Below are 14,968 nucleotides of genomic sequence, written 5' to 3' on the forward strand. Positions count from 1 at the left end.
AAGGGGTTAGCAGTTTTTCAAAATTATTTAAAGTGGTATATAAACAAAGAAATTTGAAAATCATTTTTCTAGAAGTCTACTCCTTTCTGTCCTTGATCCTCATCAGAATGCCATTTCTTGTGTGGTGAGGAGTGGGACTAAGTAGTCCTATATTTTCCCAGAGCAGGCAAGAATTCTCAGGCTGGATTTCTGATAGTTGCGTGCCTTCTGAAATTGCATGTAAAATTTAGTTTGTACATGAGTACATGCCTCCTCCTCTAGCAGATGTGTAATGTTGATCTGATTTTTAATAAGGTCTGTGACCTAAAAGGTTAAGAACTACTAGGGTAGTCTTCCTCTATCAGGAAGGCCAGAAGCTCTAAATTTTCAAAGTTTCTCCTATCTGTCTATTAGGACACCTCGTTTATTTCATGCTATGCTTTTCTCTCGGATACAAATTGCTAACCTGTTGCCTTTACCATACTGATATTTTCCTATGCCTGTTGGACATACCTGCAGTTGTGTATTTTTTCCCAAAGTCAGCCCCATCCCACAAATTAGGGCAAATTCCAGATTCCAGTGTTTCCATGATGCTTTAATGGAATAGAGTTAAACAAATCTGAACCTGCCTCTGGCTAGTCATTCATTCAACAAATATTTAAAACATGCCTCCTAACATGCCAGGTGCTACTCCAGGGGCTAGGAATACAATGGTGCACAGACTGTCAAGATCCTTTCTTTCCCGGTGCTTCTCTTCTAGAGAAGGGAGACTAACGAATACGTAAGAAACAAACAAGATGATTTTAGGCAGAGGTAAGTACTGTGAAGAAAATAAAACAGAGTGATATGACAGTGAGTGTTCTGAAGAGGTGGGGTACTTCAGAGGTGGTAGGTAAGGCTCTTTTTTTTCTTGAGATGGTGTCTCACTCACTCTGTCACCCAGGCTAGAGTGCAGTGGTGTAATCTTGGCTCACTGCAACCTCTATCGCCTGGGTTCAAGTGATTCTTATGCCTCAGCCTCTCAATAGCTGAGACTACAGGCGCATGCCACCACGCCCAGCTAATTTTTGTATTTTTAGTAGAGACAGGGTTTCGCCATATTGGCCAGGCTGGTCTCAATCTCTTGACCTCATGATCTACCCGCCTTGGCCTCCCAAAGTGCTGGGATTACAGGCATGAGCCAATGCACCCGACTAGGTAAGACTCTTTTAGGAGCTAACTTTGGAGCTGAAGCCTGAAGGGTGAGAAGAAAATAACTAGGAGGTGCATATAGCTGGTGCAAAGACCACCAGTAGGAAGGAAGTTTGTGTTTCTGTGGACTTTCTAGGCCATTACTGAGCAGGAGGAGAGGTGAGGTTGGTGAGGCATTTTATCCCAAGTGTAATGATAAGCACTGATGAATTGAAAGCACTGGAGGAATATAATATGGTTTACATTTTAAAACAAAAAACACTCTGGCTACTGTGATAAAAATGGATTGTATGGGGTTGATGAGAAGAGTTCAAGAGAAGAAGCAGAGAAACCAGTTGGCTACTGTGCTGGGGCCAGAGATTATGGCAACTTGGACCGAGGTAGAGACAGCATAAAGTAGGACAAGTCAAGATATACTTTGGAGGTGGAGCTGACAGGACTTGTTAATGGTTTGGATATGAGTAATGAGAAAAACAAGAGAATCAAGGATGACTCCTAGGAACTTACTTTTGAAGGATTGGGTGACAGATGCAGTAGATTTAAAGATACGGTTTGGGAACATTTAAAACATCTATTAAACAGTAAGTGACAAAGTGGAGAAGTCATTAGATATATTAGTCTGGAATTCAGGAGTGAGGTCAGAGCTGGAGATGAGAAATTGGGAGTAAGATACTTAAAACCTCGGTTGGCTGAATAACAATTCCCCAAATATGTCTACGGTCCAATCCTTGGAACTTACAAATACAGCAAAAGGGACTTTGCAAATGTGATTAAGTTAAGGATCTTGAGATGAGAAGATTATCCTGGAGAGCTGGGCAGGTCCCATGTAGTCACAACAGTACTTATAAGAGGGAGGACTGGCCAGGTGCTGTGACTCATGCCTGTAATCCTAGCATTTTGAGAGGCCGAGGCAGGTGGATCATGAGATCAAGAGTTAAAGAACAGCCTGGCCAACATGGTGAAATCCTGTCTCTACTAAAAATACAAAAATTAGCCAGGCATGGTGGCGCAGGCCTGTAGTCTCAGGAGGCTGACACAGGAGAATCACTTGAACCCAAGAGGCAAGGGTTGCAGTGAGCTGAGATTGCGCCACTGCACTCCAGCTTGGGCAACAGAGTGAGACTTCATCTCAAAAACAAAAACAAAAAAAAAAGAGGGAGGACAGAGAAGTTAGAATTGGAGAAGGTGATGTGGTAACAAAGGCAGAGACTGGAGTGACACAATTTAAAGAAGGAGGAAGGGGTTACAAACTAAAGAATACAGATGGCCACTAGAAGCTGAAAAAGGCAAGAAAATGGGTTTTCCCTCAGTGCCTCTAAGGAATTAGCCTTGTTGAAACCCTTGACTTTGGCCCAGAAAGACCCCTTTTGGATTTTTGAGCCCCAGAAATATGAGAGATAAATTTGTGTTGTTTTAAGCCACTAACTCTGTGGCAATTTGTTACAGCAGCAATAGGAAACAAATAGAGCCATTAAAATTAGATAAGATCACCCAGAAAGAGTGTGGATAAAGAAGAGAAGAAGACTGAAGACTGAGTCCTAGAGCACTGCAGAATTGAAGAGTGAAGCCCAGGAGGATAAGCCAGTGAGGAGTACCAACGTCCTAGGAGGAAAACTAAGAAAGTGTGAAGCCATGAAAACCAAAGGAAGAGTGTCACGGCAGGAAGAGTGGTCAGTTGTGCTGAATGCTTCTGAGAAGCAGATTAAGATGAGGCAGAAGAAATGGCCATTGCATTTGGCAAGACAGAGGTTGTTTGATCTTGTCAAGAGAAGTTCTAATAGTGTGTAGATTTAGGAAGGTTCTTAAGATAGTTGAAGAGAGAATGGGAAATGAGGATGTGGAAATTCTAAGTCCAAACAAACTGAGTAGTTTTTTGAGAAGAAGAATGAAGAAATGGAGGAGAATGTGCAGCTAGAAGAGTTTTGTGGGTTTTTTCTTTTTTTTTGGCCAGGGGGTCTCACTCTGTTGCCCAGGCTGGAGGGCAGTGGCACGATCTTGGTTCACTGCAACCTCTGCCTCCAGGGTTCAAGCAATCTTCCCACCTCAGCCTCCTGAGTAGCAAGGCCCACAGTTGCATGCCACCACATCCTGCTAACTTTTGTATTTTTTGAAAAGACTGAGTTTCTTCATGTTGCCCAGGTTGGTCTCGAACGTCTGGGCTCAAGTGATCCACCCGCTTCAGCCTCCCAATGTGCTGGTATTACAGGCATGAGTTACCACACCTGGCCTGTGTTTATTTAAAAAATGGGAGACAGAGTAGTGCATGTTTATACTCCACTGGGAAAGATCCAATGGAGAAGGAAAAAGTGGCGCAACATAGAGAGTGAATAACTGCAGGAATCTTCAATGAGGAAAGAGAGGTTTACTCATGCTGGCCTCGAATGGGAGCAGACTCTTTTTCCATTGTTACAGAAGAAAGGCAGAGAATATGGAAGAATATGGGTACAGATTGCAGGCAGGATGATAGATCTGATGACATGAAGATGAGACAGCTTCTGATTGCTTCTTCCTTCTTCCCTCCCTCCTTCCTTCCCTCCCTCCCTCCCTCCCTCCCTCCCTCCCTCCCTCCCTTCCTTCCTTCCTTCCTTCCTTCCTTCCTTCCTTCCTTCCTTCCTTCCTTCCTTCCTTCCTTCCTTCTTTTTTCTAAGACAGAGTCTTGCTCTGTCACCCAGGCTGGAGTGCAGTGGTGTGATCTCGGCTCACTGCAACCTCTGCCTCCTGGGTTCAAGCAATTCTCCTGCCTCAGCCTCCCAAGTAGCTGGGATTACAGGCATGTACCATCACACCCAGCTAAGTTTTGTATTTTTAGTCGAGACGGGGTTTCACCATGTTGGCCAGGCTGGTCTCAAACTCCTAACCTCAAGTGATCCGCCTGCCTCGGCCTCCCAAAGTGCTGGGATTACAGGCGTGAGCCACTGCGCCTGGCCAACTTTCTAATTAAAGAGAGATAAGAGAATTACCAGAGACCTAGAGTTGTGAGTCTAGAGTGAGACCAATCAGAATGTTTGTGCAATTTTCTCCTGCCAAGTTCAAAGCAGATATGAAGCAAGTGAAAAGTTGGATTGGTCAGGATTGGGGTTTTGCCTGCCAAGTATGAAAGAGAGGCAAGGATGCTATGGGTGTTTGCAAGAGACTGCTAGGATAATGGGCAATGGGAATTAAGTAGTGAAAGGAGGGAAGTGAGAACATGAGGGGGATAATGGATAATAATAATATAATGGCAAACCCTACATCGTGGTTACTGGGTGGCAGGCACTGGTTTTAGCTTATTACATATAATAACATATAATCTTATGACTACATTGGACAGTGAAAAAGTGCAATGGTCAGTGAATCAGAAGTCTCCTAGGAAGCCAAAGAATCAATGGGGTGGGAATATTTGAATAAATGAACCTGGAGGCGAAGGAGACAGACAGACTTGGGTGTGTGTAACCGCTGTCATCTGTTATAACTGTGTGACTGCAAGAAAGGCACTTTGCCTCTCTGACTTTCTATGGCATAAGCCAACAATAACCTATGCCTTTCAGTTTTCAGCCAGTTGTGTTTTTGTTACCTGCAACCAAGGGTTCTGACAATTATAATACAATTGTAATTACACAATTATGAGGATAGAGTGCTGGAGTATGTGGCTCACAGTGAATTTCTACAGTCACTAGCTCTCTTCCTTTTCCCCTTCCAGCGATGACCTCCAAGAGCAGCAAATGTCTCTTGTATTATTCCAGGAGCTTGAACTTGTGCTGGTCACAGCAGAGACGTGCTCTGAGGACACAATAGTTCTCCATCACATAAAGGTTAAAACTCAAGTTCCTAAACAAGGACCTTGTCCACACCTGTCCATATTTCCAGTCCAATATCTTGACCTTCCTCCCTCCTCAAACTTTGCCCTCCAGCTACTAGAGGTTCCCAGAAGAGACGACGCAATTCTCCCAACTTCTCACCTCTTGCACATGCTGTTTCCTCTGTCTGGATTTACTAGTTCCAAACTCAAGATGAGCTCTTTCTTCTCCAGAAAACTTCCCTGATTTAACAGCCAGACACAGGTGAGGGTCTCCAGTTCTCACCGAACTTCATAGCACTTCCATTGTAGCAGCTGCCACATTGATAGTAATTGATAGTTTGAGTACCCATCCCACCTAAGGATGATGTGGCAGGTGCCCAGGGTGCATCCCTTCCAACCAAGAACAAGTGCGTCAGGCCATGGTCCATACTCAGCTCCTCTGATGTCTTCACCTTCACCTCTCTCTTCATAAGCCTTTCACTTCCCTAACAAGCATGTAAGGACTGCCCCCACTTTACTCACCCCTCTCCCGAATACTCTTTGAGCTCATGTAACCAGACTACATCTGCTCACTCTTCAAGACTCTGTCTAGTCTCTACCTCCTCTATGCAGCTTTTCCTGCCCAACCCTCTCCACTGCAGGCCCTGTTAGGTATTTCTCCTGTGTTACCCCATCTTCCTGAGTCCCCTATTATAACTCTTGCCATCATCACTTCCCTGTCATGACCCATTCTCTTATCTGTCTCTAATGATCTGTGAGATTCTTGAGAATTGAGAGGTTTGCATTCAAATCTGCGTTCTCCCTGCCTATCACTAGTAGTTATTAAATATTTCTTGAATGAATGACAAGATAGAGATTCTGGCTCTTTGGAATTGAGGGTCAGACTCAGGGTTATGGTGATGCTATTCAGGTTCTAATTCCCATAAAGCCTGGGGTGGGGGCAGCAGGTGTTACCTCCTTTGTAACTTTAAGAGGATAGGGGAAGGTATCTGGGTCATAACTGTAATTGCCACCAGAACCACCCGATGTAGGTGTTATGCCCTATTTAAATAGATGTGGAACCTGAGACTCAGAGAAGTGGAATGCCTGCAGTAGGTCCTACAGCTGGAAAATACCTCAAGCCTATTTCAAGGTTCTTACAGAATTTCTGCAAAACGGAAGGTGGTAAAGAGTTGCCCTGTGTGCTTTGAGACAGGTTCTTTGCACCTGTTCTCTTATGTCTCTAGTGATCTGTGAGATCCTTGAGCTGTCAAACACCTACCTTAGACATGCATTTCCACAAGGCCTGTCCCTTTCTTTTCCTAGCTATGGCATTATTTCTCTCTCACTTCCAGAGCCCTGCAACTCAATCACACCACATAGACCATGATTACTCTTTAGCTAACTTAATTCTGGGATTGCTCAGTGGAGGTTATCACATAATGACTATTGATGAAAAGAGTTAAACTTTGTAAAATATTTTAAGAAATTTATTCTGAGCCAAATATGAGTGACCATGGCCCATGACACAGCCCTTAGGAGGTCCTGAGAACATGTGCCCAAGGTGGCCGGGGTACAGCTTAGTTTTATATATTTTAAGAAGGCATGAAACATCAATCAAATACATTTAAGAAATACATTGGTTTGGTTCAGAAAAGCGGGACAACTTAATGCGGGGGCTTCAAGGCTATAGGTACATTTAAACATCTTTTGGTTGACAATTGGTTGAGTTTATCTGAAAACCTGGGATCAATGGAAAGGAATGTTCAGGTTAAGGTAAAGGATTGTGGACCAAGTTTTATTGTGCAGAGGAATCTTTTAGATAGCAGCGTTTAGAGAGAGCAGGTTGTAAAATGTTCCTTACCAGATTAAAAGGATGCCTGGTTCTTAGTTGGTTATCTCCCGGGTGTGGGAAGGAAGGAAAACAAAGGCGAAAGGGGATATAGAACGTGGATTTTTCCCACAAGAGACTTTGCAGGGCAATTTTAAGGTATGGCAATGAAATATCATTTGGGGTAAAACATTTTGATTTTCTTCCTTGTTATGCCAGAGTCCGATTGGAAAGTAAGTCATGATATACACGGTCAAAACCCATCTGATGAGAATTTATGGTTTTTGTAGGCCATGACTCCCCAGACCCCTTAGATAGGAATTTGGGCAAGACAAAAAATCGGAGCTTAGTCTTCACGATCAACCCCACATGCCAGGCCTTGTGGTAGGCACCTAACATTCATTCAGTAACTACAGTAACTCTGTCCATTGTGTTCGGAGCAAGTTAAAAAGGCTGGATTGCTGGGGAAATGGAAAGAAGCCAGCACTAGGGGACTGGGTTCAAGTCTGGAAGGAAGGAGGGGTTGTTTAGCCCTAACTTTGCACTAAAGTAACCTTGGCTGAATAATTTAGCCATCTAAGAAAACGAGGCGATAGACACCACAGATGATCTCTGAGCTCCCTTGAAGATATCTGTATGAAAGATTCTCTCCTTTCCATGTCCCTTCCGTGCCACTATTCCGAGCATCAGCCTGATCCTAGGAGTGGTGACGTCCTGCTCAGCTGGGGGCTGCTCCTCAGTTCCCACAGAGGCAAGTCCAGGTCCTGACTTGGCCAATGGCCCTGGAGGCCGCTGAGCTCCCCAGGCCCACAGCCCAGAGAAGTGGGCGATAGGTCATTCCAGGACAAGGGGGCGGAGGCTCCAAGAAACTACGACTCCCAGGAGGCCACTGGGTGCCATCCGGCAGCTTGGGCCTGGTACATGTTGGGAGCTGTAAGCGGCCTCCCGCCGCGCTTCATTGTTAAGACAGCTAGGCCAGGTACCCCGCGCGCATGCCCAGTCACGTCCCAACTAATTGGGCTTCTTTCCTTCCTGCAGGCCTCTTCTCTTTCCGGTCTTGCTGAGGCGCTCCTTTCCCCGCCCCGCCTCCGCCCTCTTTTCAGGGAATTTCGAAGGGGCGTGGCCTCCGGCAAGCGCGTCCCCAGGGGTGTGTATACGCGCGTTCACGGGAGGTTAAAGAGGGAGGGGACTAAACCTTGGGTGTGGGAGGCAGAGAGAAGACCGCGGGGAACGGAAAGCGCATGCGTCCTAGTGGTGCTGCAGCGCCCGGGGAGCCGCGGAGGGGAGGGGGGGAAAATGGGCGAGGGGGACTGACGCACGCGCACTGGGACACCAGATCCCCGCCTCCTGCTCCAGGTTTCCCCTCCTCCTTCACCACCCTCCCGGAAGTGGACCCGCCCTCGCGCCCACCAGCGGCCACCCCCCTGCGGCAGGCCCCGCCCACAAGGCTCCGCCCCTCCGGCTCTCCGCCCCCTCCTCTGGTAGTGGCGCCGGCTTGCATCCCGGTTGTGGCGGTTTTGGTGCCTGAAGCAGGGAGCGCGGAGTCGTTCCCGAGAGAGGAGGCCAGGCTATGCTCGCCGGTTTCCGGCGTTCCGCTCCGGCCAGCCAGAGTCTCTGTCTCAACCTGTGTCCGTGCCCCAGCAGTCTCCTCAGCCCGGCCCCGCGGCGCGATTGGCGGCGGCGCCCAAGACGCGCCCCCTCCTCCGATGGCGGCGGAGATCCAGCCCAAGCCTCTGACCCGCAAGCCGATCCTGCTGCAGCGGATGGAGGGGTCCCAGGAGGTGGTGAATATGGCCGTGATCGTGCCCAAAGAGGAGGGCGTCATCAGCGTCTCGGAGGACAGGTATGGACTGCTGCCCTTCTGCCGCGAGGAGGGGCGGGACGGGCCGACGGTCCCCGAGCCCGCGTCAGGGGCTGTGCCTCCGCGTCGTCGCGTGTAGACTTGCTCCCCCAAGTTTTACTGTAATGCGCCTCTTGGCGGTGCCGGTGTCCAGCTGCGCGCCGCCTCCGCTGCGTGGCTCCGGGAGCTGGGACGGCGGAGTGCGCTCCGGCTTCACCCTTGCGGGAGCCAGGTGGCCCTCGGGGTAACGGTGCGCCGGCGGGACTTTGGTCCATCCCTGAGGACAGGAGAGAAAAAGGGAGAAGCCGCCCGGCCCTGCAGGTGTGTGCTTGGGAAACGATGCCCTGAGCCTCCTCTGCAAGATAACCAAGAGGTTGGGGTACTCTCTGCTACAGCTCCCAGGGTTTCAAACGGAGAAAGCAAATGCCACTCCCTTCTCCCAGGCATTCCCACCGAATCCAGATAGCCCAGACATCTTAGGCTGAATTCAATGAATATTCTAAGTTGTGCCAAGAGTAAGTTTAGGCTTCTGTGTGGTGCCTTCTCTCCTTTCCCCTCCTTATCTCTTGGAACTCAAGGAGAAGCACGTAGAACTTGTAACGGATCACTGCTGCAAATAGCTCTTGAGTTCCTTCCCTTTGCCTGTTTCCTTTATTTTTACTTAATTTTGCTTAATTTGCAGAAGTGGAACCAGTTGTTCTGCCTTCACATATTCTCCCTGTTTTGCGTTTTCGCTTTAACTGAGTGTCCTTTAATAATTGCAGAAATAAAGCTGATGAAGCTAATTTCTAGAGGAATGTTGCTTGAAGATAGTGTTATGATAATTTATCTGGAATTGTTTCTTTGCTAAAGTCCATATAAGCATTCTTAAAAAAGAACACCGTAGAGGAACATAACACAGGGGTTTTACAGTAGGTAGGTTTTCTTAATATAAGTTCAAATCATGCAGAGGTAAAGCGTCCTTTCTTGGTGACTCTCAAAATTGAGAGGCTAAGCAACAAAGTGCTCATTGCTGTCTTTATAGTCGTTTCAGCACTTTGCATAGTGTGTGGCCTCAAAAATTGAGCTTGATAGGTTTGTTCATGTCTTATTCAGTGTAATTAGGATAAGTATATTAATGACATATTCTTGTCTACATCATGCTCGATACAAATGGCGCCTGATTAATTTCCAATGCAGATCCAATGGAAAACATTGTAAACATACACCAGCAAGCATTCTGCAATGAACAGAAGAAATTCATGGCTGAAATGGAGTACATGGATGTAGGACCCTTTTGAAATTCGCAGATAAGCTTTACAAGAAAGTTTGATTTTTTTCCATAAAGGCAAAATTTTATTAAAAAGACTGCTTCTGGACCTAGAAATTCTTTGTCACAGTATTGTTTTTATGGGATATATTCCATAAAATATATTGAAGGAATATATTGGTAGATGTCACTTTCCCAGTCTGTAACTACTGGAGATGGAACTAATCAATTTCTAACTGCTGTGGAAAATTCATATGCAAGTTTATGGAATCAAGAAAAGGAGAAAGGTAGTTAAACCTAAGCTCCTTTAATATTTTATTTATTTATTTTTTTAAGACTAGTCAAGTATGGTAGTGAGAAGGGGAGAAGAATAGAACAAGGAGTTCAATCTGTAACTGACTGTGAACAATTGAGATAATAAAACTACCTTCAGACCAGCCTAAGCTCCTTTAATATTAAGTTGTTATTATAGTATTGAAACTTCTGATTCCCATTTCACCGCATTTACCTTGAAGTAAACAGCTTTACTGGGGTATATTTTCAAGTGTTTGGAGACGCTGAAGTAGTGTATATGAATGAAACTGAAGAATAAATTTTATTTTATTATAGGATGAAAGAAATGCAATGTTTAACTATATCTTAGCCTAATTTTCACTTTCCTAGTTTACAGTGTAAATAACAGAAATTATTTTGTCATGGAGTTACTGTTAAATAAGGTTTACCCATAAGTCTGGAATTATTATTAATATACATTTTTTATTATTCAAGTTGACAAGTCTGCTTCTTTGGGTCATGTACTCAAACATGAACATAACTTTGTTATTTAGAGCTCAGTTTTGGTTATGGTTTTCATTAGAAGAATTGATCTATCTTCTTGCTTTCCAAAATTCAATGTTAATGTCACTTGATATAATGCTAAATATATGAAAATGGAATATTGATTTTCATCACAACCTACAAAGCCATTACCATTCACTGCTTTGGCTAGAAACTAGTAATCTCCATTCCTGAACTCTTAAGGTTAAAGCCGCAAGTAATGTCCCATACCTGAATGGCCGTGTTCCATAAATTCTTATGAAACCCTGGTTTATCTTTTTGACCTTTGACTTTTTCATTGCCTTTATGTGTGCCTTTGAAAACACATAACATTTTCCATTTTAAACAGTGTTATACAGTATATGCTTCATGTCCATTTTATTTTCTCGTCTGTGAGTTCCCTAAGGAGCTTTGTGCGTCTTATTCATTGTATCATCATTAGGGCCTGACATGGTACCTGGCATGCAATAGGTCCTTAATACACATTTGTTGTATTGGTGACTGATGTGTTTTGTTGCTGTTCCAGAAAGCACAGCATCTTAACTATTGTAGGCTTTTAGTTGATATTTGTTGAATTAATTATATGATGACCTATGAAAGCCTTACGTGGACAAATATACACTTGTAGGAAAAGTACTGGACGAGGTGGACTTTAGAGTCCACGCCGAAAGTCCATGAGTTGCTTCATTTATTCTGTCAACAAACATTTGAGTACTTACTGTGTTCCAGTCACATGCGTACATGGTAATGATGAAAATGATAAGATCCTTTCAAGATGCTCACAATTTAGTGGAGGAATTTTAGAAGAACATTGCTTAATAAAAACAAAACTACTACTTCCAAGATTTAGTACTGGAAAGAGAATTTGCAGATGGAGAAGAATGGCTGGATTCCACAATCCATGTTGTCCCCTAAATTTTACCTCCCTTTGGAGGATTCTTTCACTCAAATTGCCCTCAATAGTGGCCTGATAATACTCATGTCTTTAAGCCCAAGATTGGATAAAAACTCTTGCCTTCAAGTTCCTTTTACCTGAGTTCAAACAGCCTTGAACTTTACTCATTATCAATGGAGGAAATATAAAGGAATAGAAGAAATATAAATACAATCTGATTTACAAATATAGATTTCTGGTGCTACCATAGTACAGAGCCTGTTTCAGAAACTCTCCACCCTTGTCTGAGTCTATCTTTGCCTTAGTTGTAGTTGGGTTATATACCCAAAGGGCATACCAAACTTTGACACTTTGGATACCTCATTTCCCCGCTTCTTTTTGGACTGTCTTTTCTGAGTGAATGCCATTTTAGCATTCCCTGCCTAGGAGCTTCCTTTCAGATATCTCCACTCTGTTTTGGTCAAGACTTATGTTTAGTCTACAGCTTAGCAGGGGCTCCTTTGTTTAGTGGCAGCCTCTTCAAGTGATGAAATCCAGGAGGGACCTCTCTCCTGGTGGGACCCAGTCCCATGCAGACCTTTGTATCTTCATAAGTTCTTTATAAGCATATCAACACAAGTCAGTAATCTTAGCATTCATACAGAGATTTTCAGTAACTAGGTAGTTTCTATTAGGCAATTATGGGAAATCATTCCCTCCCTAGGAGTTAACAACAGGTACAAACATTGTCCTCTGGGGTTGCCAATGAACCTCCTGCTTGTGGTTAGAAAACACCAATAATCTCTTCTACAGATGGGTGTTGCAGGGTGAGTAGGAGTTCTTGTGAAAAAGCCTTTCCTGTGGAGGAAAGGGCATTTTAGATAGAGGAGGCAAGAAAACTCCCATTCATTAAGAAGCACTAGAATGTCCTGATTAAGGGTAGACAACGGAGCCAATTGGCTTGAGTTCAGAACTCAGCACTCAGTGTCCTCACATTTTGAGGAATCTGGAAATTAGTGCCTGCAGGAAGAGTGACTCTGATAGCAAAAAGTACTGAACCCGTTGGATGAAAGATTTCAGAGTTCTTTTTCTGGATAAAAAGGCCTGTGTTGGTGGTAGGGTGTGGAGAAGGAGGCTGTGGGAGAGAGAACTATAGGGAAGAAAGGTACTGGCGAGGGCGATATGGGGAACTGCCTTTTTATATTATGACTTTATTCAGGGCCAATTTATACAACATAGTTAGCTGTGTTCTCTCTAAGTCCTGAGGGCAGAGCACAAACAATTGTTAAGAGGGGGGTGAGATTTTTATCCCAATATATAGAAATCTGACCCCCAATGCCTAGCACAAAGGAGATAGGCATTATATGTTCCTTGAATGAATTAAGCAATGACTGGTGATCACTTTTTGAATTGAAATGGACCTGAGGATGTTGTGCGATTCTGTCGGCAAAGGTATTTAAGTTGAGCCTGAGAAGCCGGGGTGACCAACAGTACAATATGGGATGGGAGTGGGAATGGGCTGGAACAAGGGGGTTGGATTTTTTTCTACTTCAAGGGCCTTTTTTTTCCAACTCCAAATTACTATGATTCGAAGTGGCCATGACTACTTGACTATTTCCTGAAAAAAAAAAGTTAAAATTTTATTTCGTCTTATGTATCCTCATAGTATTGGTTCATTTACCATTAATTCTTTGTATTATGAAATTGCACTATCTCAGTTCTCTGCTTCAACCATTAGTTTAACTGATAATTAGACCTTGGTGCAGTTCAGTTGAGCTCCTGATAGAGTTTTATGTACCATGTATTTTATAACATTTGCACAATTTTCATAAGAAATGCAAATCAAAGTTTTACAGTGCCAAGCACAGTTCTGAAAGTTGAGGACTCTTCAGAGTGAGGGAGTGAGGGCTCTGAAGTCAGCAAAATTAGAACCCATCTAAACTAATTTTTGAGTGTGTGAAGTCTCTAATAGCATAAAATTAATACACTTTCCACTGCGCACTTGAGACTCGTCACTTGGTGGTAATAATTGTGGATTTCAAGGTCCCGAAGAGGGAACTTGTCCTGTATAATTGTGGAAAATTAGACCTTTACTCCGAATTCAAAACATGAAGCACTCTCTTCATGCTAGCAAATCTTTCTGGAAACAGGCTGTCTCTGTCTCTAAAGGTCAGAAGCAGACTGACTTTTTAAGGAAAGATCACTATGGGAAAGCTTATTTGAGGAGGCTTACTAGAGTAGGATTAGCTTCAAGTGATCCCAGAGCTCCTGACAGTTCTGAATTTCCTATTTTTATATTATCAAACCAGAGTCTGTCCAGGACTTCACAGATCTTAATCAGTATATATTCATCCAGATATTGCAACACTATGGGAAAGTTAGGGTGGCAATTCCGACACTCTTAAAATGAGTGATTTTTAAGTCATGAAATCCTGACCATCTGTCTTACACCTCAAGTGTTACTAATCTTATTTTGAAAAAGAAATATAGGTAAAAAATCATAGGATTTAAGTAGCTAGAAGAAACTTTAGAGAGATGGCCTTTTCCAAACAAACAAAATCGAAACTTTAGAAAAGGAAATGTGAGTTTTTACTTGCGTAGCATCTTTCTCTGGCTGTCTCTTTTCACTTTGCATTTGGCTTTGAGAAAGCATGGAGAATCATCTTCATGTCATTAAAAATAACAGTTTGGGGGAAATTACAACACTTAGTGGCATTTAGAAATCAATAAGTAGATTGTGGTTTAAGACTACTGCAGTTGGTGATTTGTTGATATCTGTAACACTAAACTAAATTGTGTACAGTATATACTTATCTGAGAAGAGAATGACTACCTTACCAAGCTTTTCTTCTCAACTATTGTCAGAATAGAAAGAATTCAAAAAGAGATCACACTGCTTTATTTTTATATGAGTAGGTCTCCCAAGGAGAGTGTTACAATTAACCTAGAAATTCCCTGATAGAGAAACAAACAAAAACAAACAAACAAACAAACAAAAAACCTCCCCTTGTGCAGCTTCAGCAAGCAGTCTTATTAACTCTTTAAAAACTTTTTTAAAATTTAAGGACGGGGGCCTCTTCATCCAAATATTTTATTTAGTCCTTAGTAAAAATTAATTGAGAAGTATAATAAACTAACCAGTAAGACCAAAAAAGAAAAGAAAATGTTATCTGCTTGTCTCTTGGCAGGGAGTGCTGCTTTATGCTCTCCTGTGCCTTTAATTTAAGGATTCTCGGAAAAGAACTGGGACTGGGAGTCTGATCTCAGCTCTACTCGGCATTGACCTTGGCATTTCCTGGGGCATTTCATCACTCTAAGCCTCAGTTTGTCCATCTGGCAAAGGAGGGGGTTAGATTTCCTAGCTATGACTCCCGGTACTGTGATGTGCTTCTGTAGTGACTAGATAAGTAGTCTCCACAACCATATCATCC

At 43.5% G+C, this 14,968-nt stretch overlaps 1 protein-coding gene across 4 annotated transcripts in view; it reads left to right on the forward strand.

The window, feature by feature from the left end:
- The first annotated feature begins 8,222 nt into the window (after positions 1 to 8,222).
- The window catches only part of WDFY2 (WD repeat and FYVE domain containing 2), a 176,997-nt gene continuing 170,251 nt past the window's right edge, over positions 8,223 to 14,968 (forward strand). For 3 of the 4 annotated variants that reach the window (XM_028837568.2, XM_077973834.1, XM_077973833.1), the window contains exon 1: positions 8,223 to 8,601. In XM_028837568.2, the coding sequence (XP_028693401.1) occupies positions 8,465 to 8,601 (137 nt within the window). In that variant the 5' untranslated portion in view covers positions 8,223 to 8,464. Of the gene's footprint in view, positions 8,920 to 14,968 lie in introns of all 4 variants that reach the window. The other variant, XM_077973835.1, reaches the window with a different exon arrangement.

This window comes from Macaca mulatta, chromosome 17, assembly GCF_049350105.2.
Source record: "Macaca mulatta isolate MMU2019108-1 chromosome 17, T2T-MMU8v2.0, whole genome shotgun sequence".
Taxonomy (NCBI): Eukaryota; Metazoa; Chordata; class Mammalia; order Primates; family Cercopithecidae; genus Macaca; species Macaca mulatta.